The sequence below is a fragment of the Astatotilapia calliptera genome, chromosome 6 (genome assembly GCF_900246225.1).
Source record: "Astatotilapia calliptera chromosome 6, fAstCal1.2, whole genome shotgun sequence".
Lineage (NCBI taxonomy): Eukaryota > Metazoa > Chordata > Actinopteri > Cichliformes > Cichlidae > Astatotilapia > Astatotilapia calliptera.
Window position 1 is genome coordinate 39,554,583 of NC_039307.1, and position 26,780 is coordinate 39,581,362.

At 40.7% G+C, this 26,780-nt stretch overlaps 2 protein-coding genes across 13 annotated transcripts in view; one reads left to right on the forward strand and one right to left on the reverse strand.

Annotated features, from left to right (window-relative positions):
• Positions 1-26,523, reverse strand: LOC113024785 (teneurin-3-like). The gene is made up of 2 exons (XM_026172119.1): positions 26,090-26,523; positions 1-1,025 (listed from the first exon to the last, which is right to left on the reverse strand). The coding sequence occupies exons 1-2, from the start codon at positions 26,271-26,273 to the stop codon at positions 754-756; spliced, it is 456 nt and encodes a 151-aa protein (XP_026027904.1). The 5' UTR covers positions 26,274-26,523; the 3' UTR covers positions 1-753.
• LOC113024783 (teneurin-3) overlaps positions 1-26,780 on the forward strand; it is a 439,740-nt gene that overhangs the window by 263,806 nt on the left and 149,154 nt on the right. The window lies entirely within an intron of this gene.

The window sequence follows — 26,780 nt, forward strand, 5'->3', positions numbered from 1 at the left end:
TGTGTTCATGGCGAGCATGCTTCAGCCTTACTGTGGTGTACTAGCGAGAGCTGAGATAAGTGACACTAACAGACTGAATGAAGTGATTAGGAAGGCTGCTCTGTGATTGGCTGCAAACTGGACACTTTTGAAGCTGCGGTGAAGAGGAGGTCACTGAACAAAGTGTTGTGTATTACAGACGACCTGGACTAACCTCTGCAGCACTGACAGACAGGCAGTGAAGCACTTTCTCTAGCAGAACGATTGTGCTCCACTCTCACAACGACACCACATACATGGGATAAACTATTTCTTATCCTAGCTTAATTAAGTCTTTAGACAAATAATAATAATAATTATGTTGTTGTTCTTTTTTTTATTTTGTTTGTTTCTAAAATGAATTCTGCAGAGTGTTGTTGCTTTCATCCATCCGTTTTCTTCACCGTCTTCAGTTCGAGGTTATGAGTAGGGCCTGTCCCAGCTGCTGTAAGGTGAGAGGCAGGGTAACCCCAGGATGGGGCGCCGGTCTATTGTAGCTACGTATAGATTGCTATTTTTCCTCCCACAGTGTTTTTCTGTTATTCTAGCTACCTTTTGATTTTCGGGGGACTCGTTCAGGATGTAGAGATAAAACATTCTGTTTAAGGACGTCGCAGCACACTGGGAAAGCCTGATGAGGCGTCACACAGTTGGGTTACACTGTGATAATGCTGAGAGGCTACAGGTCAAGTGTGGAACAAAGACAGGTGAAGTAAGACGGCTGAAAAAGACAGTTTACCTTGTTTCCAGAGGTACATTGCTACCAAGCACCCAGCTGTCTTGCAGCGGGACGCTCTCGGGGGGCGTGGTCTGCAGCTCTGCTGGTGATTGGCCGGCCACAGGGGCCGGGCTTCCAGTAGGAGGGGTTAGCTGCCTTGTGGAGTTCAGGGATTGGCCAGTGTGATGTGTGGCGCTCAGGGCTTGGCTAAGAGCTGTTACTGAGGGTTGTTGGCGATGAGGCGGTGGTACCGGAGGAAGGCTGGAGTTGTGATGATTGGACGGTTGCTCTGTCAACAACAGAAGAGAGAACAACTCATCTTTACACACGTGTAAATCAGTGGCACTAACATTGTTGTCTTTTTAGCTGACTGGAAGTTTCCTTTCCCCGAGGACTGCTGTCGTTATAATCCCTGTAAATCAAACGGATACATTTAGATCATATTTCACGTCACAGTCTCACCAAACAGTCTCTCATCCGAAGAAATCCGTCCTTAACGAGAGAAAATAATGTTAGCCACAGCCCGTTTTTAAGCAAACAAAGCAAGAACTGGCAAAAAAGCCAGCGCTTCTTAACCTAAGACAGTCGGTCCGTCTGAAGAAGGTCAGAATTCAAAATGTGATGTTATTATTATACAATGTCTGGATGATTGATATAAAGGCAAATTTCCCAGATGATGCGGTTAAGGTTGATGAAGAGTTATAATGTCGATTTTTTTAATATCACTGGATGTGAGTGCAGCGTCAGTGAGAAGTGTAACTGAACACTCGGCTAGAATGAATACAGCTCAGTGACTGGCCTTCACAAAGCTCTGCTCCGATTCTGTAAAAATATTTGCTCAAAGCTGACCCGGGTTCAACTTTTCCTCACTGTTTTTGTCCCTTTGCTTTTCAACTCCCCTTTCCGTCCTCAGGGTACCGAGAAGGAAATGAATGGCAGTCTTGGAATTTGATTTGCATAAAGAGCATCAGATCTCCATTTCCCAGCCCTGCTGTTATTCTTTCTCTGCTGCACTCAGCGAGGAAAACAGAAAGCAAAGAGAGAAGCGAGGGATACGTGCAGGAGCAGCTCTTCCTCTCGCTGCTTCGTGTTCTGTTTGCCATCATAATAACTGTTCCAGTTATGCAGACTTTACAGGCTGAACGCTGAAAACCACATATGAAAAGTCTGAGTTTCATTATGACTATTTAGGCCTCAAGACTATTATTTGTAATTAATGCACCTCCTACAAACCCATACATTTAAAGACAATGTGCAAATATTACTGTGTGTGTGATGGGCGGGGCTAGTTTCCAGTTCTGCACACAAAAACTGTCTCGGCTTTTGTGTGACACGATCAATAGACTGTTTAATGTGTTTAATGGCAGATTCTGGGATTTGCTTTTGCCAATCATTTCTTTGTACAACTCCAAATTCATGTCTAATACATCATATTCATAATAACAATAATCACTTTCGTGTAACATGTAACACAAAGACAAAAAACCAGCATCATTACTCAAAACGCATTAAACTCAATATTAATCAGTGCGTCTAAAAGACTCCACATAAATCACCAAGCAGGCCTGTGTTTCACCACCAAGTCAGCAACATCCAATCAGAATACTGCACATCTCAGTCAGTACTCCCACTTTTTAGTTAAATATTGTCACAGCTGAAAATAACATTTTGGAGCGTGAGGCCAGTTTAGACCCTGTGATGAGACGCTCGTGCACTTTCACTGTAGCACCCCTAAAGAACTCATTAGTGGGCAATAACAAAATAAAGTAGCATCAGCAATACCAACGTGTTTTAGTATTATTCTCTGACATTGTCGTCTAATTATATAATAGCCCAGCGTTTCTGTTGGAGAGGGTACAGGTTAACAAAAACAGGTTTAAGCGCCCAGTGCACACGTACAAGTAAAGAAGATCAAAATGCTATTCCACAACACAAGGTTTTGCTCATTGTGTGCAAAGTGTTAGCTAATGTAATGAAATGTAACCAACGGCCAGCAGCAGTCTATGTTGTCTATAGTTGCTAGTGCTGTCAGCGTTAATCTGGTTAAAATGACGTTAATGCCATAACCGCATTAACGCAGCAAATCTCCGTTAGCGAGTTAACGCGGATCACCCCGTGCGAGGGCTGCAACACGTTAGTGCGGTTAGCTCGTTAGCGCGTTAGTGCCGTGCAGTTGTAAACCCTGTTTATGTTTACCTTTGGTTTTATTTAACTTTCACCTTTTTGTTTTACATTTCTGTTCCCATCATTTAACACTGTCCTTGTTGTTTTGTGTTGTAATGTGACCTTGCACGTTTTGAAAGGTGCCAAGTAATAAAATGTATTATTATTAGTATGTTGTGAAAGGTAATCCATACCCTGCTCTTATGATAACTTCAGTTTTTTTATGTTGTTTTTTTAGTTGAATATCACATGTCTGTGTGTGACTTCAGTGCAGGAGGACAGAGAGCTGATAGTGAGTCAGGTGGGAAAACATCAACTGTTGACTCAGGTATGACAATTAAAGTGTGCACCAGGTTGAACTGGGGTTTGCAAAAGGGAAAACAGTATGTTTGCAAGTAGCATATTCCAATGATCTGCTAAACATTGTGTGCAAGACACTGTGACTGGAACACAGTTCACACAGTCCAGACAGACTAACCAAGGATACGATATCTGCACTTCCTACTCCCACTCCACGAGCTGATTGCGCATGTGCAGAAACCTTTCATCCTTTATGATAAGATGATTTCAGACCAGTGTGCATGTCAAGCTGACCCTGGCTCTGCTTTCACTGCTTTGATCAGTTATGGCCTGTACTGTGTGTAGCATTACCCAGTAAACAGGCTTCAGTAATTTAACATCATAACAGGCGAGTTTCCTCCCAACTTTCATGAACTTTCATGTGAGATGTAGAGAAGATGAGTTTGTGAAAAAGTTGTTCACTGCTCTAGTCTATTAGGAAGTAAGTGAAGTTTATTTATATCGTGTCTTTTACAGATACAACATTCATAAAGTGCTGAACAACAATTCAGACATGATATCAACAAAGAACCAAACAAAAAAACAAACACATACATAACAAAAGAATAACAAGGCCTGATTAAAACAGAAAAGTTGTTAATTTTTTGTTTTTTAAAGAGTCCACAGAGTTACGTGGCGCTGGAGCGGTAAACTGTCCCAGAGCTAGAGACTACAGACTGAAACGCTCGGTCCCCTCGAGTCTGGACTCTTGTCTGAACAGCTAATAGGTTTTGAGTTTGTGAGTGGATACAGCGAGCAGCAGTGTGTTTAACAAGAAGTTGAGACAAATAGTCTGCAGCGCGTCCATTTAATGCTCTGTATGCAAGTGTGAAATCTTAAAACGAGTTCTAAAATCAATGGAGAGCCAAAGTAAAAACAAGAGTAACACAGTGGTAATGTGAGCTGTGTCTGGGTGCAGCAGTTTGTGCTGCTTGGAGGAATAACAGAGGTGATTTCTTTAAGCCAGTAAAAAGGGCAATACAATAATCTAAACAAAATGATACAAACACAAGAACAATTTTGTCCATTTCAGAGGAGGAGACTACGGATCGCAATTTGGTAATGTTCCTGAAATGAAATGTGAGATCGAGTTTATATGTGAAAGTTCAATAAGGACTCAAATATTACGCTGCGATTGCGAACACTAGTCAGCAAGAAGAAGCAATCAGTTGACTTGTGTGCATATCAGGAGGAGCAATAACCGTGGCTTCAGTCTCAGAGTTTAAAACAATTGTTGGAGAGCTGGTCACTAATCCCACATACAGAGTCAGCCAGGGCAGACAGCCTGTGCAGCTGGCGAGGCCTAAAAGACAAGTAGAACTGAATGTCATACATAAAAATACTAAGAAATGCACCTAACACCTAAAAACAGAATAACAATCGACCCAGGATGGACCCTGAGGAACCCCACAGCAGTGTCTGCTCACCCTAACAAGGATGTCCTCCTAGATGAACTGGAGGGAAACCAGTTAAGTGATCCCAGCCATAACCTTATTCTGGTCAACAGTATCAAAGGCACTGAGGTCAAGCAACATGAGCACAGAGCATCAATTTCCTGCATCAGATGCCATTAAAAGATCATTATAGAGCTTTAAAGGAGCAGTTTCAGTGGAGTGCTGCTTTTAAAAAGCAAAGGACAGAAATTTGTAGTGTGCGTAATAAAGTTGTCCAAATTGATTTTCGGCAACTTTTTCTGATAATTTGCTAATGAATGGTAACTTTGAATTAGGCTGGTAATTGCAAGCAAAGCTGCTATAATGGAATTACCTCAGCGGAGCACAACGTTGCCTCACCGAGCAGTTAGTGATGGAGAACAGTAAAGGACCAATGCTTGTGAGACATCCAAACAGGAAGGAAGGAGGTCAGATCTCTAAATGGGTGATGAAGGTTTCATCTTAACGATTACAATAAGTCATTCAGTGTATCTGGAATGACTTACGATCAACCTGATCCATAATAGGAAGACGATATTACGCAGGGACTAAACTGGACCGAGTGCAAAGTCCTCACATTGTAATAAAACAAGGAAGACTGGAAATTCTTAGTCACAGTACCAGTATTGGAATAATTGTGATTTTGACCTGAAAAGAAACTGTCACGAACACACGGCAGACCCGTCCACACATTCATGCTTTTCAGCATCTTTATTCTTACTCTCTGGTTGCTGTTTACAGCCGGGGTGGTCAACTCCAGTCCTCGAGAGCTACCGTTTGATTCAGCTGTGTTGGAGCGCATCTAAAAGCTGCAGGACAGTAGCTCTCGAGGCCTGGAGTTGGACACCCCTGGTTTACACTGTCATGACTGCAGCTTTGCAGTTCGCAGCCACTCATATACACCAACAACAACATTATTCAGGACCCAGCACAGACATTAAGCTGGCGAGGCATGGCTGCAGATACCATGTAGGTGCATCCGCCTCCCCTGCAGCAGCATCGCAGACCACACCCCGCCACAGGAACCAACACATTTCAACTTTTGGGTATCGACAGGAATTACCCATCTTACGTATCATCTCAATACTGACTTCAGGACAAGGATATGTAACAGTACTTTCCATAAGAGCAACAGTCCAACATTACTTCACTTCTTTAGTACAAACTATTACAGAGAATCCACTACACTTATAGAAAATGTTTAAGTTGGGACTAGTTCTTTCAGATATTTCCTCAAATTGCACTGAAAGCACAAGAGACACTGCAAATCCATCCAAAATAAACTGGAAACAAGTTATTATAGTCGTCTCCACCCTAACCACCATCTCTCTGGCTGCTGGGAGGCATCTGTAAATCTATAAGTGAATGCAAATATTCATGAAATATCAATGACAAAGGTAAGAAACAACTCCTAATAGCTTTAACTGTTACTAAGAAAGTAATCCTCAAGAACTGGAAATAAAGAAATAGAATCAATTAAGGAATGGATGGAAAAATGAAAGTGATGAACATTTTCTCAGATTATGTTTTGTGCTACAGTGCTACAGTACTACAGTACTAGAGTACTACAGTGCTACAGTGCTACAGTACTACAGTGCTACAGTGCTACAGTACTACAGTACTAGAGTACTACAGTGCTACAGTACTACAGTACTAGAGTACTACAGTGCTACAGTGCTACAGTACTACAGTACTAGAGTACTAGAGTACTACAGTGCTACAGTGCTACAGTACTACAGTACTAGAGTACTACAGTGCTACAGTGCTACAGTACTACAGTACTAGAGTGCTACAGTGCTACAGTACTAGAGTACTAGAGTACTACAGTGCTACAGTGCTACAGTACTACAGTACTAGAGTGCTACAGTGCTACAGTACTAGAGTACTAGAGTACTACAGTGCTACAGTGCTACAGTACTACAGTACTAGAGTACTACAGTGCTACAGTGCTACAGTACTACAGTACTAGAGTACTAGAGTACTACAGTGCTACAGTGCTACAGTACTACAGTACTAGAGTGCTACAGTGCTACAGTACTAGAGTACTAGAGTACTACAGTGCTACAGTGCTACAGTACTACAGTACTAGAGTACTAGAGTACTACAGTGCTACAGTGCTACAGTACTACAGTACTAGAGTGCTACAGTGCTACAGTACTAGAGTACTAGAGTACTACAGTGCTACAGTGCTACAGTACTAGAGTACTACAGTGCTACAGTGCTAAAGTGCTACAGTACTAGAGTACTAGAGTACTACAGTGCTACAGTGCTACAGTACTAGAGTACTACAGTGCTACAGTGCTACAGTACTACAGTGCTACAGTACTACAGTGCTACAGTACTACAGTGCTACAGTGCTACAGTGCTACAGAACTACAGTACTACAGTGCTACAGTGCTACAGTACTACAGTGCTACAGTCTACAGTACTACAGTGCTACAGTACTACAGTGCCTACAGTGCTACAGAACTACAGTACTACAGTGCTACAGTGCTACAGTACTACAGTGCTACAGTGCTACAGTACTACAGTACTACAGTACTACAGAGCTACAGTACTACAGTGCTACAGTGCTACAGTGCTACAGTACTACAGTGCTACAGTGCTACAGTACTACAGTGCTACAGTGCTACAGTGCTACAGTACTACAGTGCTACAGTGCTACAGTACTACAGTGCTACAGTGCTACAGTGCTACAGTACTACAGTGCTACAGTGCTACAGTACTACAGTGTAAGCTCAGTGCTACAGTGCTACAGTAACTACAGTACTACAGTGCTAAAGTGCTACAGTACTACAGTGCTACAGTACTACAGTACTACAGTGCTACAGTGCTACAGTGCTACAGTACTACAGTACTACAGTGCTACAGTACTACAGTGCTACAGTGCTACAGTGCTACAGTGCTACAGTACTACAGTACTACAGTGCTACAGTGCTACAGTACTACAGTGCTACAGTACTACAGTACTACAGTGCTACAGTACTACAGTGCTACAGTACTACAGTGCTACAGTGCTACAGTGCTACAGTACTACAGTACTACAGTGCTACAGTGCTACAGTGCTACAGTGCTACAGTACTACAGTGCTACAGTGCTACAGTGCTACAGTGCTACAGTGCTACATTATGTTTACTATTAACACTCTCTACATTCTTATCACTGCCATTGTTTTAACTGTAACCGTTACCACATACAAACACTACTATTCTATTCAAACCCATTTACATCTAACAAGGTACAGCGACTTGTCCACTTTGTCTTCCAACTAGTTCTGTTTCATAATGCTTTGGTTCATTATACATGAAAATCAGACAGGATCACCTGTGCTTAGCCAGAGGGGCAGTGGAGTGTCATAAAACAATTTTCCATGGGCAGGGTTGTGGATCAGCTGTGGATAAGTTATTTTAGCAATGAGCTGGCCCAACAAGCTTTCAAGCACTCTTTTATAAACTAGCTGCCTTCTCAGAGTGTGGGAGTACTCTTAAAAGTTCATGAATTCAGCGTAGACAGACTGAGGACATCAGTAGAGAGACCAAAGAGATCAGTGGAGTGGAAAGCAATAGATGCGTGGAAGGGTTCATTTTCTCAACACATCATAGACTAGAAGAGCACTACATAAGAACATATCAATTCTACCATATAACTGAGTGTTCAGTTCATTTCACTGCTTTTAAACATAGCGCCAAATCACAACAACAGTCACCTCAAAGCATGTTATACTGTAAAGATGCTACAACAATACAGAAAAAGCTCAACAATCAGATGACCCCCTATGAGGTTCACTTTGGCCACAGTGGGAAGAAAAACTCTCTTTAAAAGGAAGAAACCTGCTGCAGAACCAGGCTCAGGCAGGGGCGGCCATCTGTCACGACGTTATCGGTGAGGGGACAAAGACGAACGGTACGCTGTGGAATCGAATCTAACAGTAGAGATAGTATCTGTCTCCTGAATCCAAACTGGGAGCTGGTTCCACAGACGAGAAAACTGAAGGCTCTGCCTCCCATTCTACTTATATGAATTCTGTCAGACACTGTATTTCTATAAGAGCAATTATAAGTGTAAAATTCACCCATTATGCTAATGGGCCAATTTATCAGTCCTCCTAAATGCCAACTGAGAAAAGATTAGAGCCAGGCAAGAACATCCAGCAGTTTGCAGCATAACCTACTTAAACTAATATAACGATGCATGTGCTTCACTTCTCTGCATAGTGTACAGATGCCCTTATATGTTACCGGTAATCATTTCTGGGACACAGTTATATGTGACCACTTGTTATACAAGTCTGATTGCCAGCCTATCCAAATACTCCCACAAACATACTGCATAGCAACAATGTATCTATAGCGTGTTGATGTGGACTGTGATATTTAAAAATGAAATATTTATACTGAATCATTAACACACACGTCTGCTTTCATACGGCAACGGCTACACACTCTCATGTCACATTCATGCATGTTGTCTAAACTAACTGTTACTTGTTTTGCTTTCATTGACACATATTGCAATACCATTAGCAGAATCATTACAAATCGTTCCTGTAGTTAACCTCATAAACATAACTAAGCACTAACGCCCATCTCCTCTGGTGAAAAAGACTTCTCTCTGTTGTGGATATGTGGATGAGTAAATGCACACTGTGAGTCAAAAGACTGTAAAACCTGCTGACAGCTTAACAAACATTTAAGAAAAAATTATTTTTCTAACAATCGAGCTTTATATGGAGAAAAGAGGATTACCAGAAATACTTTATATATCCCAGTGGAATAAAGATTAGCCCAAAATTATATAATTATCTATCTGCGTCCATGGGTGTTCAACCTTTGATGGCAGGCAAAAATGTGTATTTTGCTCTATATTGTAGCTGCATGAATATATCTAAACACAGGATATGTTACTTCAAATACACCAAATTAATCCTTGTTGCAAAAGGAAAAAAGCCCACACCAGACTGGAGTCAGTCGGTTCTTCTAATGTGAGTGTTGTTACTACATCAGCAGCACCCCCCACCACCACCACCTCCTCATGCCCGGAAGGAGGAAGAAATTGTAATAATAATATATGAGGAAGAGCAATGATGAAGGTCTCTCAGTCAGGCTGCTGCTTTAGAAAATTAATTTCAATTTCAACAGCAACACAATTTGACAAAACAGTCATCAGGGTAAAACATCATTTTTCAGAGCCTTACTTTCTGATTCATTTGGAGGAAATCATAACCACTCATTCATCTACGCATCTTCTTCTCTATTTATCTGGTTATGGTAGGTACTTCCAGGAGGTCAGCTGACCTGAGAGAGTGACAGGGTGTGTGGGGACGAAGACGCGGTGAGGCGGGGCAAGAGTGTGAAAGCATTTCAAAACAAATACAATCATTTTAAAAAGAGCTCTAAAAGACCCGGGTGGTCCAGGATGAAGGTTGTAGTAGGCTGGTAGGTCAGTAATAACAGGTTTAAATAAACATCAATTCACATCAGTTGTCTTTGTGCAAAGCTACTTCACAACCACAGCTGCTTAAAGCCTCTTTATATTCTAGGGACAGAAGCACGATATTAGAAAGAATACCCCATCCATTAGACGACCACGTATGAGCGCTTGGTGACAGAACCGGGCTCAGGAAGGTGCGTCCATGCGTCGTGAGCGGTCGGGTGTAAGGAGAACGAGAAAAGACACAAGGCACACGAGAGAGAGGGACAGCGTTTAACACTGAATAATGGTTAAATGCAACAGTGTTGTATAAACACAGAGTGAAACAGGTGAGTGAAGAACTGCAGTGAAGAGCAGCCTCAGCTGACTGCAGCATAATGGATGGTTCATGGCCACCTGATCAACTATAAGCTTTTATCTAACAGAAACGTTTTCAACTCAGTCTTAGAGGTAGACGAAGGCTCCCAAATCCAAACCGGGAAGCTCTGCCTCTCTTTCAACTTATAAAACTAGCTGCAACTTAAAGCAAAGAGGTCTATTAGGACGATATAGTACTGTGATGTCTGTGAGGAATGACGGGGCCAGACTATTCCAGATGTTGTAAGTGAGGAGAGGATCAAATTCAGTCCTGGAGTTCACTAGAAGCCAGTGAAGACAAGCGAACATGGGAGAAATATGATCTGTCTTTCTAGTTCTGCCTGAACTCCTGCTCCAGCATTCTGGAACAACTGAGGCCTTTAAATCAAACAAGCTAAGCTTGGTGGTGCATTCTGTCATTGTTTATATAAAGTTGAACACGAAGATAAAAAGGAGGTTACAGAAAGAACAGGAGGTGACACGGGAAGTCAATTAAAAGTTTCAGAAGCCACAACAATAGTTGGCTGAGGTGGACTGAGAACAACACAGACAGGAAGACAGATAGAAAGAGAGAATGCAGAGAGGGCACCAGAGTTAAGACTTGTGTTTCTTCAAGCGTGAAAACTCATTCCACCTCTGGACTCCCAGCAAGGAGAGGGAACTGACGTAGGCCTCTTTTCCTAACCATGGTTAGCTTTTGTGGGGCATGTAGACGGAGAGTGTCCCTCTTTGCTCACTGAAGGCAGCTTCGGCCTCAGCAGTTCAACCTGAGCGCCCACAAAACCAAACAAAAGCCCACAGAAACATTTGCTTTGTCAGAAAGACCAGCTTAGGAAATTCTAAATGAGAGGTTACAGTCACAGAAGCCAGAGGAACAGAGGCTTTAATTTGGACATATTGTCACGAACAAGAATGGGAAAAAAAGCTTAATGGCATTTTAATATAGACAGGAAATGAGCTAAACACCAAAGGCCCACTCGAAACTGAACAAGATCAGCTGATTAATTGACGAAATCACATGCTGATTTATTTCATTTTTCCTTTTGTTTCTTTTGGCACGTTGCTCTGCCTCAACTGCACTGCAGCTCTATTGTGATAGGTGAGGCTGCGCACGCACTGATAAACTGTGTTTTTGGCGTGTTTCTACTGCATGCATGTAAGTGTGGTTTCAGGATATTTTCAGGATTATTTATTGTGCTGTACATAATTTGTGCAGTGTGAAATCTGTGCATGTTAATATTAGAGATTTTAAGAATAGTAGATTTGTATGAGCTACGTGTATGTGTTATCCTTATCACCCTTCTGTTGTGATAGTGAAGATGAGTATTTCCAAACTTAAGGGCATAATAACTCAAATGTGTTTGTGTTTGGCTTCGGTATTTAGTTATACACCAGCACAGTGACACTGTGGTTAGCACTGTTGCCTCACAGCAAGAAAGTCCTGAGTTCAATTCCACTGTCGGGCCTCTCTGTGTGGACTTTGCATAGACTCTTTTAACTTTCAAACCATCGATATGTAAATGCACTTGAGTATTTTTCTTATAACTGCCTGATAAAAATTGTTTTATTTTTACTTAAATGACGATTTGTTCCTGTCAATCACTTTTTATTTTGCACGTATCTGAAGTGACCATATTCAGCGCAGCACCTTTTGTCATTTACAAATAATACTCATTTCTGTATAAATTCATCTGGAATTAAAGACAGCAGTAGAGTGCATACAAAAGAAGGACAAATGTGTAGTGACTTTGGACTGGGATTCTTTTTGGAGTCTTCTTGTTACAGTTTCGTCCACTATTGTTGTTTTATTAAATGAAGAAGTGGCCACATTTGGATGAAAGGCTAGACTGCAAAGTTCTCAGCAAGTGCCAGCTGGTTGCGTTCACTGCATACCCAGCAGCTGGTATGAAAGGAGAAACTTCACGGGCTCTAAACTTGCTTTTTTAGTGTTTCCAGTCCTGGAGACGTCTGCTTCCTCACACAGTACCCGAAACAAAACGGGACAGTGTAGCCGAGAAAACACAGACTGGGACCAGAGGCTGGAGCAAAAGGTTTTGCTGTTAAAACAGTGTTTATAGAATTCTAATGAGCTATGACTGTCGTTATTGTTAAGCACAGTCTGAACTCTGTATATACACACACTTATTTAAATGTTTGAATAAGTGGTGCTAAAGGATGTAAAGTATCTTTTAGTTTATCAGGGCAAAGGCCTACGTAATTAACAGCAATCGGTGATTTCTCCCAGCATGAAAGGGATTTGTTTGGAAACACTCACTGGATCGACCAATACCCAGAAGTCCAAGGAACTCAGTGAAGATTGAAGAAGGAGAATTATAGATTTACACCAGCTGGGAAGGTCATTTCTAAACAACTGCAGATTCCTGGATCATCAGTTACCTGGCTGTGTCACCAGTTTGCCGAGGTCTGGAAGAAGACCTGTACTGTCACCCTCATGTTAGAAGAAAATGCTTAGGAATGAACCAGGAACCACCCATGTTGAAGCGTGTCATGAACACCGTCACGTCCACGGTGAAGCACATTTTACATTTGAACTGAGAGGGCGCTGAATGTTACATTCGTGCCAAAGCAACAGGGGGCAATATCACCCTAACCATAAAGCAACATCAGAGCTGAAGTGCACACCTTTGACACCGAAACACACGACCTCAGTTTTCCTCGTCTGCATATAAACGCAGAAACTGAGCTTTCGAAACTCTTTACCTGGTAGGAGTTTCTTGAAAAGCTATGATTACCAGCACACCTATGCATGTTTGGATTTATCCTCGTGCCTGTGATGCGTCTATACATACATACTATGTATAAATGTGAGGACACAGAAGGATACGACGTCGACAAACGAGTGAAATAACTTGCAAAGGCAACCTCGGTGGCTTAGAGGAGCACAGTCTCCCCTATTAATGACCTGGTCAGAGAGCAAGAGTTAAAGGGTAAGGGGGGGGATACTGAGAGCTGACTTGGCAGGAGAAAATGAGGCTGAGAGACACAGAGAGGGAGGAGAGGGTGGATGGGGTCAGTGCACTGGTGCAAAAATAAAGAGAAGAAATGAGCAGGACTGATGAGAGGATCCAAAAGAGGGTGCAGCTGTTGATACCAAAGACGTGAGTGGACGAGAGGACGAGAGAGGGTGGTGGGAGTGGGAACAGAGTGATGACGTGGATGATGATGATGATGATGAAGTCAAAAAAAGGGAGCAGAAAAGTAAAAAAAGAAATTCTAATTTATAGCTCCTAATAGTGCTAATTTATTATACACGCAAATTTTCATTATACAATATTGTATTGAGGACAGATAGAATGGTTCATCTTTATAAAGCATCTTTGTACTCGCCGAGTATTCTTTCTCCTACAAGTCTCAGTCACCCAAACACAACATCCATCTGGGCCTGAACACCTTTTTAACATTTGCATACACTCTGGTGGAAACATCACAGAAAGCGTGGGGCCCAGTAGGCTTTGGCATGTGGACGACCTAGATGACCCGCTCTGTCACTAACAGCCATCCCTGCACTGTAAAAAAAACAACTAAAAAGCAGTAATATTCCAGCAGCTGGGGCGCCAAAATAATACCAGAAAATACCAGAAAATAACTTTCCCATGAAAACACGGTTATTTTGAGCAATGACAATACAGTTTGTTGCCCTAATTTTACATGGGATTCTGCCTTTTTCAAGTGCTGTTAAACATTAAATTAGGAACATTTTAACGTGATTAAACAATGAAATTACCTATAAACATGGTCAATGAATGTGGCAATATGAATAATAATACTTAAAGGTACAGAAATATGCAGTTAACTTAAATAATAATGGATTGCATTCATATAGCGCTTTATGAGACCCTCAAAGCGCTTTACAATTCCTCTCTGGCCATCACCTGTAGGTGGAAGGACACAACGAGTGTGCGAGCCGGGGCTCGAACCGACAACCTTCTTACTATAAGGCGAACTGCCAACCCTTGAGCCACGATCACCCTAAATATCAATAATAATAATAATTATTCTATGTGAAAAAAGTTTATATGAATCATTTTATATAGTTTTCCATAGCATTACATTTGAATTTAACAGTTCAATCTTTCAAATAACGGACAGATATTTGTGAAATTATGACACATTTGTGAATTATTTTAACAATCTAAATATGCTCATGTACAGACAGATACGTTTAAAAAACAAGGAAATTATGTTTTATTACATTTACAGTGATTTTACGTTAATTTACATTTGAAATGTAAAATCAGTCTGTTTATGTGAATTTAATGATGTTCTAGAAGAACAGTACAAAACTGTAAAATACACAGTGAAATACTTTTATATTACAGGTTTTTACAGTGTGTTTGAAAAAGTACAACATCCATTGATATAGGAGGCAGCTTTAAATCTCCTTATTATAAACGTACTGTATGATTCACATTAGACTAAAAATCAGCTGATAAATGAAGTCTTTAAAATACTGTGGAATCAAACTGTGTTTAAGTTCAAGCAGTACTAATATTACTAATATACTTTTTTTGCACATAACTGTAACTCTGATTGGTAGAAATGGGAAACCATAAACAGACAGAGTTCTGATTTTCAGGATTCAGCGCTGTGGTTCATTAGAGGGCAAAAGGCCAAGTCAACAAGAAGAAACAGTGTTTTAGCTGGAAATTAAGCAATAAGAGATCTAGAGAAGTCATATTACGAACTTTATTATTCTTAAAATCTCTGCATAAGTGCCAATAAAAGTAAAAGTCTGACAAAATGATAGCTACAGTCTACAGAACAACATATCTGGGTTCTTTCTAGAACTGTTAGAACAGTGTCAGAGTGCTGCTGAGGGAACACGACCCATGCTTTCTCTCTTCGTTCTCCTTTCACTTTGCCTAAATTTCTCCACACCTGTCGAGTTTTCTTTTTTCCTGCACCCTCCACTTTCTCCACTTTCTCTCAACGTCTCTTTCATTTCTATAATTTTTTACACACAGCCCTGAACAATAATTCTCCAGGCTGTCTGAAGAATTGTTCATTTCATTTTCAGTCCAGCCCTGGTAAAAAATGAAAAGCACTAAACTCTCAGTATTGTTTCTATACTTAACAGACAACTTTGCAAAGAACCAGTTTTAAATGGTAGCTTTAGCTACTTTGTTACTAGCAGTAACCTTTGTTATATTTTGATCATGAATGCTCATACACTCACCATCTTGTGATCATTTCTTTGAGTTGTTCTTCTTCTGGGGTGGAATGATTGAGATAAAAAACCAGACATGAAGCTTTAATGCTGCAGAAATGTGTCTTTGCCCTTCCCCAGATCTGTGCCTCAGCATAAACCTGTCTCAGAGGTCTACATATCATTCCTCGGACTTCATGATGTGGTTCGTGCTCTGACATGTGCTGTCAACTGTAGGATCTAATGTAGACAGGTGAGTGCCGCTTGAAATAACACGAGATGGTCGGTGGAAACTGGATGGACCTGAGCTCAATTTTGACACTCAAAATTGAGCTCAGATGCTGTGAATGTACATGTTATATTTTCTATTTGTAGATTTTGTAAGATGAATTTTGAATTTAATCAATTTTGGATTAAGGCTTTTAACATGACAACATGTGGAATAAGTGAAGGACTTTGACTGCCTGCCAGATGCGCCGTACACACACCTCATTTAATATCTGGTTACATGTCCCTTAATAATTTGCACCTCATGGTAACCGTCAACCAGCTTCTGGCACAGCTGTGTCTGTGATAGGGGTGGGGGAAAATCGATACTGTGTAGCATCGTGATATTTTGTTTGCTAATAATGTATCGATACAGGAACAGCAGAAATCGATATTTTGTAACAAAAAAGGTTTTTGTGCTCTGACTTCAGAGCATGTTGATCCTTTTTCTGAGCAAGAATCCTGACATTCCTTCACTGTCCAAATGTGTTTAACTGGTTTTTGGCAGCAATAAACATGACAGTTTACTTATTTTAATTTAAGACATTTTTTATTTTAATTAAGTTTAAAACTTTTTTATTTAACGTAAAATTATTTTGTTTTAATTTACTTTCAAATTCTTCAGTTGCTGCAGGGGCTGCATAGTTTTCATATTGCATAGTTCAGAATAGCTGTAATTGTACCAGATGGTTTCAGTTAAGTTGGACTAGACTGTAATACAAACCGTTCAGTTTGTCAACAATAAAACTGACTGAGATGAGAGAAAGACTGAGTGTGAGACTTTGTTATTAGATAAATGAATATTGATAAAGTTTACCTTTATGGACAGAATCTGAATATCGCAAAATATTTTTAAAAATTGCAATAATATCGTATCGTGCGTTAAGTATTGTGATAATATCGTATCGTGGGATGTATGGTGATTCCCACCTCTAGTCTGTGACCACTCGTCTTTGCAGACCTCATTTCAGCATGAGAGCCTTTTTCACCTGGTGCTGAGCTTCATTTCATTTTCTTGGTTTCAGTCCACAAATTTGCAAAGCAACGCTTTATTTACATTTTATAAAGCATCAACTTTTTTATGACTAGGGTTGTACATGTGTTCAGCTTGACTCTCTCCATCCGTCTTTATTCACTTATCCAGTTCAGACAGATTGCCAGTCTGTTGCAGGGCTAACACAGACAACCATTCACACCCACATTCCCACCTACAGACAAGTAGGATCGCAGGTTAACTAACTCCACTAGCTGCCCTTTATTTATAAGAGAGCATTTCCAATAAGTCCTGTAAGAAGCCAGAAAACAGCAGAGCAAGGAGAGACAAGGGTGAAGATGAATCAGAAAGAAACGCCATGAATTACAATCTGAGTTAAATCCTCAAAACAAAATGTTGCAGTACGTCATTTCATAGTCTGGATAGTGCACTTGCGTGACACACTCTTTCTTTCAGCTCTCTATCTTATGACTCTCTTCCACTTTATCTCTTTGTCTCCCTCTCTCTGTCTTCTTTTCTCTTTGTGTGGAGCCTGCTACAACAGTTTGATTTACTTAAGTGGCTCCATTCTGCCATCAGCCTCAGACAAGGATTGTGTGTGTGTGTGTGTGTGTGTGTGTGTGTGTGTGTGTGTGTGTGTGTGTGTGTGTGTGTGTGTGTGCGTGTGCGTGTGTGTGTGTGTGTGTGTGCGCGCGGTTTAAACCCCAGCCACCAGCTACTAGTCTGAGGTTCATTAGCCTGATCATTCAGTCTCGTCTCTTCTCAAATATTTTCTCTCTCTCTATTTTTCTCTGTTTAAATCTAACATTCATTCTTATGTCAAAAAAGTTTTCTGCTGTTGTCCCTGCTTTTCTTCATCCCTTCTTTCCGCTGGCATCATCGATTAGGTCTGGTGTTGAGAAGTATTTCGTGCCCTCTCCTTTCTCCATCTCTTTCTTTCAGTGGCTCATTGATTGTTTCTGGTGTTGAGGAGAATTGCCTATTTGGTCCTCAAGTAAAAAGCACTAAGTGTTATTCACGTTCCTCCCCAGCCTTGGTCTGACCTCCCTTTTGCTTTCAGTGTAGACGCTGTCGATAAGATTTGGAGTCATCCCATCATTTGCGGACAAACTTTCCATTTTCTATGTTGCTTTTTCCTGTCTGAGGAGATTTAGGCCGGCTGGTGAAGAACGCTTGTCTGTTGCCCTCTGATGCCAAAATACCAGCGTGTGGAAGAATGATGAGCTGTTAAGTTGCCTTAAAACAAATGGCACTCATTTTTAAACTGGTTTCTCTCCTTTTAAAAATGACATTTGAAATGGAGCCCAGTGAAGTGGACACACAGTGTGTTCTTTCTATGTTCTTCACATTGTAAAGATAAGATAAGATAAGCCTTCATTAGTCCCACATGTTCTGTTCTTCTAAGGATGATTGTCAGTGTTTTCAGTTGTTATTGGGATTTTTGATAGTATCAAACTTTAAGTTATTATTCTCACTCCCGAGCTGTAACATATCCGAGGCGTTCCTGAGGAACGTGAAAGGTGACCTTCCACGTTCTTATGCTAGCGCCGGGTTATGGATGAAATCCAGTAGAATGAGGCTCCCGTGGTAAAACACTTTCCAGCCACGTACTCCAGCCCTGACCCTAACCTTAACCAGCATTTTAATGCCGTTAGACAACGCGATTGAAGTAAAACAAACGCACATGTGTAGATTCATTCCAAACGGTTCTCATGTTTCCTCATGTTTCCGATCTCGTAATTTAAGGACGTGTCGGGTGCACGGAAGTGTAATATATCAACGATTTGTCACCTAGTGTAAAATGTTACGCTTTGGGAGTGAGAACGTGTTGGTAACAGAATTCTATTTGGAACGATTTATTTTTTGTGTGAAGACTTTGAAGTCGAGTGTCTGGCTGCATTGTTGCACCACAGAAACAAAAGTGCTTTCAATCCACTTGCTGCAGGTGCATAAAATCACACAGCAAGTCTGCCTTTACAGAAAGAATGGATTGTTCTATGCTGTAATGGGACCCCGTTGCAACAAGTCAGGTCATGAAATTTCCTCCTTCCCAGACATTCCACAATCAACTTAGTTGGAAAGGAAACAGTAAAGTACATAAGATTCATCAATGCAATTAAAACAATTTGAAATTAAAAACATTTACATGTCACAGGTACAGTTGGTTCAATCATTCAGGGCTTCTGGAGTGATGAATCTAAATCTGAAGTTGTTGTCAACATGTATGGAGGAGGTCCGCAGAGAGTCTACAGGCACCTATAAAATACAGTGGAAGCTGTCATTGTTTCAGGCTACGTCTCAGCCAGCGGTGTTGGGGAGTTTGGCAAAACACTGAATGCCATCAGATTTGGAGCCACCGTGCAACACGGAAACATGGAAAGTGTCATATTGCAGGTTCACTGTTCAGCATGAAAACGATCACAAATACACTGATATGGATAGCTGATAGAAAATCACTCACTGCAACATTATCAGTTAGACTGGCCTCCTACGAGCCCAGGCCCCAACCTTATTGAAGGATTAACTTGGGATCCACTGGACAGGCAATGAAAACAAAAGCTGGAAAACTTTGGGATGCCCTTCAAAAAGCCTGGAAAATTCAGTTCAATTCAGTTTTATTTATGTAGCAAACGTCCGTAACAACAGTTCCCTGAAAGCTCAATAAAATTGTCCGAATGATGCTTTCGCCTGTTCTAGTGTGTTTCCATGTAGGGTTTTACATGTTAAAGCACTGCACCTCTTTCCCATTTCCTAACCAAATATAAAGACAGGTGGGGGCTGATATGTAATGTAAAATGAGTAAAACAAAGCTTGTCTTTAAAAATGTAAATGTATGATATTTATGGGCCCGGCGTAGCTTTCAACTTTTTGAATTTTTCGCTGAGGCAGACTGGCCGGCTTTCTAAACTGAACAGGTGTTATTTCCCACTCTTTATGATGCTTCAGTATTTGACTTAGGGCTGCTCAATTAATCGAATTTTAATCACGATTACGATCTGGGCTTTCAACGATCATTAAAAATGACTGAGCCGATTATTAGCCCCTCCCTCATTTATCCACGACACCTTAAAGGCCGGTCCGTGAAAATATCCGGTTGTTCAGTGATGACGCGACGAATCCTACTTCCGGGTCTAAAGTAGTCTGCGTTTAATATGGCTTTTGTGTTGTGAACATGTTTAATGTTTTGTATTTTCTTCTATTTAATCTCAAAAAGCTCCTAAAACAGTCAGTGATCACTGTTGACCTCCCTCGGCTTTTATTACCGCTAATCATTTATTTAAGCTCAGTTTTTAAAACCTTAGGATGTAACTACAGCCCAGCCCATGCAGCAGTATATGAATGACTAACCTCGTATTGTGGATGGATTATCTCAGTTGTTCTCCTGGCTGAAGTTTGGTCCTTTTACAGCATCCTGCCATGCGATTACATTTGTTCCTGACCACCGAGAACACTCACATTAACTTTTATCGAGTGGAAAAAAAGTTAGCTTGTTTATATTCACACCCTAGATCTTGTTTTAACATATGGCATCGAACCTGAACATTTAACAGTGTTTCCTGAAAACCCTCTCCTGTCTGATCATTTCCTGATAACATTTACTTTTACAATAATTGATTACACAGCGGTGAAGAGTAGACTTTATCAAAGTAGATGTCTTTCTGAAAGCGCTGTAACTAAGTTTAAGAATATAATCCACCCACTGTTATCATCTCCAATGCCCTGTACCAACACAGAGCAAAGCAGCTATCTGAACGCTACCCCAACAGAGGTCGATTATCTTGTTAATAATTTCACCTCCTCACTACGTACGACTCTGGATACTGTAGCTCCTGTGAAAACTAAGGCCTCAAATCAGAAGTACCTGACTCCGTGGTATAATTCTGAAACACGTACCCTAAAGCAGATGACTCGTAATCTGGAGAGGAAATGGCGTGTCACAAATCTAGAGGATCATCATTTAGCCTGGAGAAATAGTTTGCTGCTTTATAAGAAAGCCCTCCGCAAAGCCAGAACATCTTACTATTCATCAGTGATTGAAGAAAATAAGAACAACCCTAGGTTTCTCTTCAGCACTGTAGCCAGGCTGACAAAAAGTCAGAGCTCTTTTGAGCCAACCATCCCTTTAACGTTAACTAGTAATGACTTCATGAACTTCTTCACAAATAAAATTTTTATCATTAGAGAAAAAATTACCAATAATCATCCCACAGATGTAATATTATCTACAGCTACTCTTAGTACCATTGATGTTAAGTTAGACTCTTTTTCTCTAATTGATCTTTCTGAGTTAACTTCAATAATTACTTCCTCCAAACCATCAACGTGTCTTTTAGACCCCATTCCTACAAAACTGCTCAAAGAAGTCCTGCCATTAATTAATTCTTCGATCTTAAATATGATCAACCTATCTCTAATAATCGGCTATGTACCACAGGCCTTCAAGCTGGCTGTAGTTAAACCTTTACTCAAAAAGCATCTCTAGACCCAGCAGTCTTAGCTAATTATAGGCCAATCTCCAACCTTCCTTTCATATCAAAAATCCTTGAAAGAGTAGTTGTCAAACAGCTAACAGATCATCTGCAGAGGAATGGTTTATTTGAAGAGTTTCAGTCAGGTTTCAGAGCTCAGCACAGCACAGAAACAGCTTTAGTGAAGGTTACAAATGATCTTCTTATGGCCTCTGACAGTGGACTCATCTCTGTGCTTGTCCTGCTAGACCTCAGTGCAGCGTTCGATACTGTTGATCATAATATCCTATTAGAGCGATTAGAACATGCTGTAGGTATTACAAGTACTGCGCTGCAGTGGTTTGTATCATATCTATCTAATAGACTCCAATTCGTGCATGTAAATGGAGAGTCCTCTTCACACACTGAGGTTAATTATGGAGTTCCACAGGGTTCAGTGCTAGGACCAATTCTGTTTACATTATACATGCTTCCCTTAGGCAGTATCATTAGAAGACATAGCATACATTTTCACTGCTATGCAGATGACACCCAGCTCTATCTGTCCATGAAGCCAGATAACACACACCAATTAGTTAAACTGCAGGAATGTCTTAAAGACATAAAGACCTGGATGGCTGCTAACTTTCTGCTTCTTAATTCAGATCAAACTGAGGTTATTGTACTCGGCCCTGAAAATCTTAGAAATATGGTATCTAATCAGATTCTTACTCTGGATGGCATTACCTTGGCCTCCAGTAACGCTGTGAGGAACCTTGGAGTCATTTTTGACCAGGACATGTCCTTCAACGCACATATTAAACAAATATGTAAGACTGCTTTCTTCCATTTGCGCAACATCTCTAAAATTAGAAATATCCTGTCTCAGAGTGACGCTGAAAAACTAGTTCATGCATTTATTACTTCCAGGCTGGACTACTGTAATTCATTATTATCAGGATGTCCAAAAAACTCACTGAAAAGCCTTCAGCTAATCCAAAATGCTGCAGCAAGAGTCCTGACAGGGACTAGAAAGAGAGAGCATATTTCTCCTGTTTTGGCTTCCCTTCATTGGCTTCCTGTTAAATCCAGAATTGAATTCAAAATCCTGCTCCTCACATACAAGGTCTTAAATAATCAGGCCCCATCTTATCTTAATGACCTTGTAGTACCATATCACCCTATTAGAGCGCTCCGCTCTCGCTCTGCAGGCCTACTTGTTGTTCCTAGAGTATTTAAAAGTAGAATGGGAGGGAGAGCCTTCAGTTTTCAGGCCCCTCTTCTGTGGAACCAGCTTCCAGTTTGGATTCGGGAGACAGACACTATCTCTACTTTTAAGATTAGGCTTAAAACTTTCCTTTTTTCTAAAGCATATAGTTAGGGCTGGACCAGGTGACCCTGAATCCTCCCTTTGTTATGCTGCAATAGATGTAGGCTGCCGGGGGATTCCCATGATGCATTGAGTTTTTCCTTTCCAGTCACCTTTCTCACTCACTATGTATTAATAGACCTCTCTGCATTGAATCATATCTGTTATTAACCTCTGTCTCTCTTCCACAGCATGTCTTTATCCTGTCTTCCTTCTCTCACCCCAACCGGTCGCAGCAGATGGCCCCGCCCCTCCCTGAGCCTGGTTCTGCCGGAGGTTTCTTCCTGTTAAAAGGGAGTTTTTCCTTCCCACTGTCGCCAAAGTGCTTGCTCATAGGGGGTCATATGATTGTTGGGTTTTTCTCTGTATCTATGAAGCGCCTTGAGGCGACTTTTGTTGTGATTTGGCGCTATATAAATAAAATTGAATTGAATTGAATTATATTGTGCTAACATAGCTGTGTCGCTAGCGGTCACGTAGCACATCATTATATACCAGCTAGCCCAACTTCAGTAACCCTACAAACGTCACTGCTGTTTAGTTTTCTGTCTTCATTTATGCTGGAAGTGATAACAGAGCTGTACGTTTGAATTTGTTTCAAAACCCCGCAGTCAGGACATGCTATATTGTATTTAGATAGAAGCTAGCGAGCTAACTCCCTGCTAACTTCTAACTCCGTTAAATGTCATAAATTCCGTTTTCATAGATGCCTGGATGTTAAACTCAATTGTTACACCTGGTAGAGGAGAAGGCTGATCATTTTATTAAAGATGAAAGACTTTAGACAGTTTTTCAACTCTCAGTAATGCCACAGTGATCGTTTGATATATGGACCTGCAGCGGAGTTTAGACCCAGACACGGCTAGTGACGTCAGACTGAACAACCGGATTGTCGGGCATAAACCGGTCCGTGGCGCAAAAAAGGTTGGAGACCGCTGATTAAGAGGACCCGAGGGAAGCTCGGAAAGCTAAGCAGAAGTTATTTGGAGAGTGACTGCCGTTGGTTGAAAAGAGAGTTTAAAAAAAAAAAAAAAAACTTCAGTGGTGTTGCACACTATTTTATATTATTTTTTTAAAGTCATTGTTAACCCTTTAAAGCCGGTCAGAGCAGCACGCTCCGTTTTGCGTAACTATTGTTAAATCCCTGTAGAACCTGAACCATGTAAGCTAGCACAATAATTTGTTTTGCATATGAAACCGGAGGAGTTGTACTTACATCTGATGCCATCAGCTTGTCCTCGGTCACGGTTTCCTTCCACATATAGCTTTGCAAAAATTTCATAAAAAGCGCTTGCAGGAACAAAAACATAATATTCCAGAAACACGCTTTGCCGTTCCTATCAGCTGTTCGTAACACTTCCCACAGTGAAATGATGCACCTGCTGTTTTCTTTGCAAATTTGCATCATAGGATTGTTTTTTGTTTTTCCTGCAGTATATAAAAATTGCTGTATCTCCAAAATAAAACTATGAAGACACTCAAAATAAATTTCCTGTTGTTGTAAACTATTTTTTGCAACTTTATTGTATTTAAAGTTTTGAGGGATAAACCTCTTAAATTTCTCCAAGTAGAAATATATGTAAACAAAACAAAAGCGATTTTCAATTTTTTTTGTAGTTTATTGCACTTTTTTGCAATTTATGTAATTACTATGGACTTAATGCATACATATTATTAAAATATGGGCTATAACAGTTGTATTGATGTATAGCAACTTGAAATGCTCCCACAAATGGCACTACAGCATGTAAAAAAATAATAATAATAATATAAGCTCTGGTGGACTTGGTTCTATAGTAGGTCTTAAAGGGTTAAATAAATATCGTCAAATAATCGTGATCTCAATTTCAGTGAAAATAATCGTGATTATCATTTTTGCCATAATCGAGCAGCCCTAATTTGACTGACATCCAACACAAATATTTTTCAATGCTCTCTCCAGCTTCTTTCTGTTGCAAGGGAAGGTTAAAGAAATAAAAGGCTGGCTTCCACATTAGTGCATATCTGTGTCTGTGTGTGCAAGAAAATATCAGCTAAAGACCAAATAAAGAAATAAGCACATACTTTGTTAAAAGGAGAAGTGGAGATAGTAATATCTTAAGACGTTTCACTGAGTATGGATTAATTAGCTTGGACCTCATCTACACTGGTAAAGGAGGAGCACACAGACCTGCAGTCATTACACGAGCCTACGTCGTGCTGTTTCTGATCATGTTTAGATGATGCATATATAAGGAGATGACTAGTTCTCTGTTTCTCCCACACTCATGTCTCTTTCTCACCTTCTTTCCTTCCAGGTATTTTTCCTCTTGATTTCCCCCCTTTCGCGGCCCCTCCTGGTGTAGTCTGAGTAACTGTGATAGTCTGAAGATAGTTCCTATCTTCAGACTATCACAGTCTGTTTCCTATCAAACTCCCAACTATGACCAACTCAATAAGGGGCCATTGCCCAGTCAAAACAACTCAGCATCTGGTGCTCGTCACTATCCACAGGCAAACATATCTTGGATCAGCTGCAGCCAGACTATTAGCTTCATGCTAATACTAGCACAAACATGTGGAGAGACACCAGGAGAAGCTCTGTCATCAAATGGATTTTATCGAGAAATACGCTTCAATCAAATTTTAAACAGAAAGAAGCTGTCATCAGTGAGGTGTAGTAGCCTTTGTTTCTCTACAGTTGTGACAAGAGTCCAAAGTTTTGGATCTAAGCAGCTTTTTTTTCTGTGCTGTGTCTCAGTTTCCAGTTTAAAAACATCCAACCGAGCCAATCCTATCACATCAGCTACAGAAACACACTGGGGGCAGGGACTTTATCAGATAAGAGTGATAAAGCCATGCCCAGAATTGCTATTACAATCAAATACCTGCTAAATGATATTTGATTGTTGTAGCAATCAATTAATAAAGAGACATTTTTGGTCTAATGTACAGGTATTTGGGTCCTGTAGTGTTATTGGGACATTTAAACATTTTGTTTAGTCACACTGCTTGTATAAGAACTAGAAAGGATGTGACAACGTATTCTGAAGAACAAAATAAAAGTCCCATTTTAAATGTGTGTGTTTGACACAGTCAAACAAGAAAACAGCAGTCATCGTTATATTTACCACTTGTCATTTAGAGATTAGTGACCTTTCGCCACACTCCCAAATCTACATGCTGTCTTTTGTGTTAATACAATCCGTCAGCCGCTCTGTGACAGCAGATTAATGTTCAGGTACAGAGGCTTGATGATAAAAACATACAAGGAGAAAACACGACTAACTTCCACCAAGCCTGTTACCCTGGGAGTCGCTCCACAGTCATCCAAATAACCAGCTGCAGCTCACATGCTGAATCCAAAATGAGTGCATGTCTTTAAAAAAAGTCTAAAGTCTCTTTACCACATGTTACGGCTAAGTACAACCGAGCAGCATACTCCTCTTCCTCCTCCTCTTCCTCTGAGTTAGGCTCAGGTATGTTGGCTAACAGCGGGTTGTCGTGGGGATTAGCTGACTGTGGATGTGATTGGTCAATGACAGATGGGCAGGAGGGGGAGGGCATGGGAGAACCTATGAAAGACCACATGAAAGAAAAAAGGATGATGAATGTGGAGAATGAACAAAAGTAACATCTTTGAAAAAGAAACGGCTGAACAATGAAGTATGGTGACGCTCGCTGATGCTGTGTTACACACACAAAACACACTGACAGGTGTGTGTCTTTGTACTACACAGTAAAACAATAATACAAGTGATCTTAAAATTCATCAGTTCTGTTGTAAGAATATGTGAGCAGCAACAATTAAAGAGCTCATGTGCAGCGTCGCTTCACTGAGGTGATTAGACAGGATGGTCGGCTCAGCACCACGTAACAAAGGCTCCGGTGCTGCGCCTGCTCGAGACCAGTCTCAAAACCAGCTGTGCATCCGTTTGGTAACGTTGGCATTTAGTGACTTCTGCTTGGGTGTGTACACATTAGTGTCTGTGTGTTTCATTCAAACAGAGAACTCGTCCACATTTGGAATCCATTCAAACGTGTATTTAAAACGACCAAAGCACCCTTCATTAAAACATTTCTGGCTATTCAGACACA

Bases quoted from the DNA above. Each gene is read 5' to 3' on its own strand.
- LOC113024785 (XM_026172119.1), bottom strand. From the start codon at position 26,273: ATGTGGTCTTTCATAGGTTCTCCCATGCCCTCCCCCTCCTGCCCATCT. The intron at 1,026-26,089 runs GTAAAGAGACTT...TGTTGTTGACAG, and splicing joins GTACTTAGCCGTAACATGTG to AGCAACCGTCCAATCATCAC.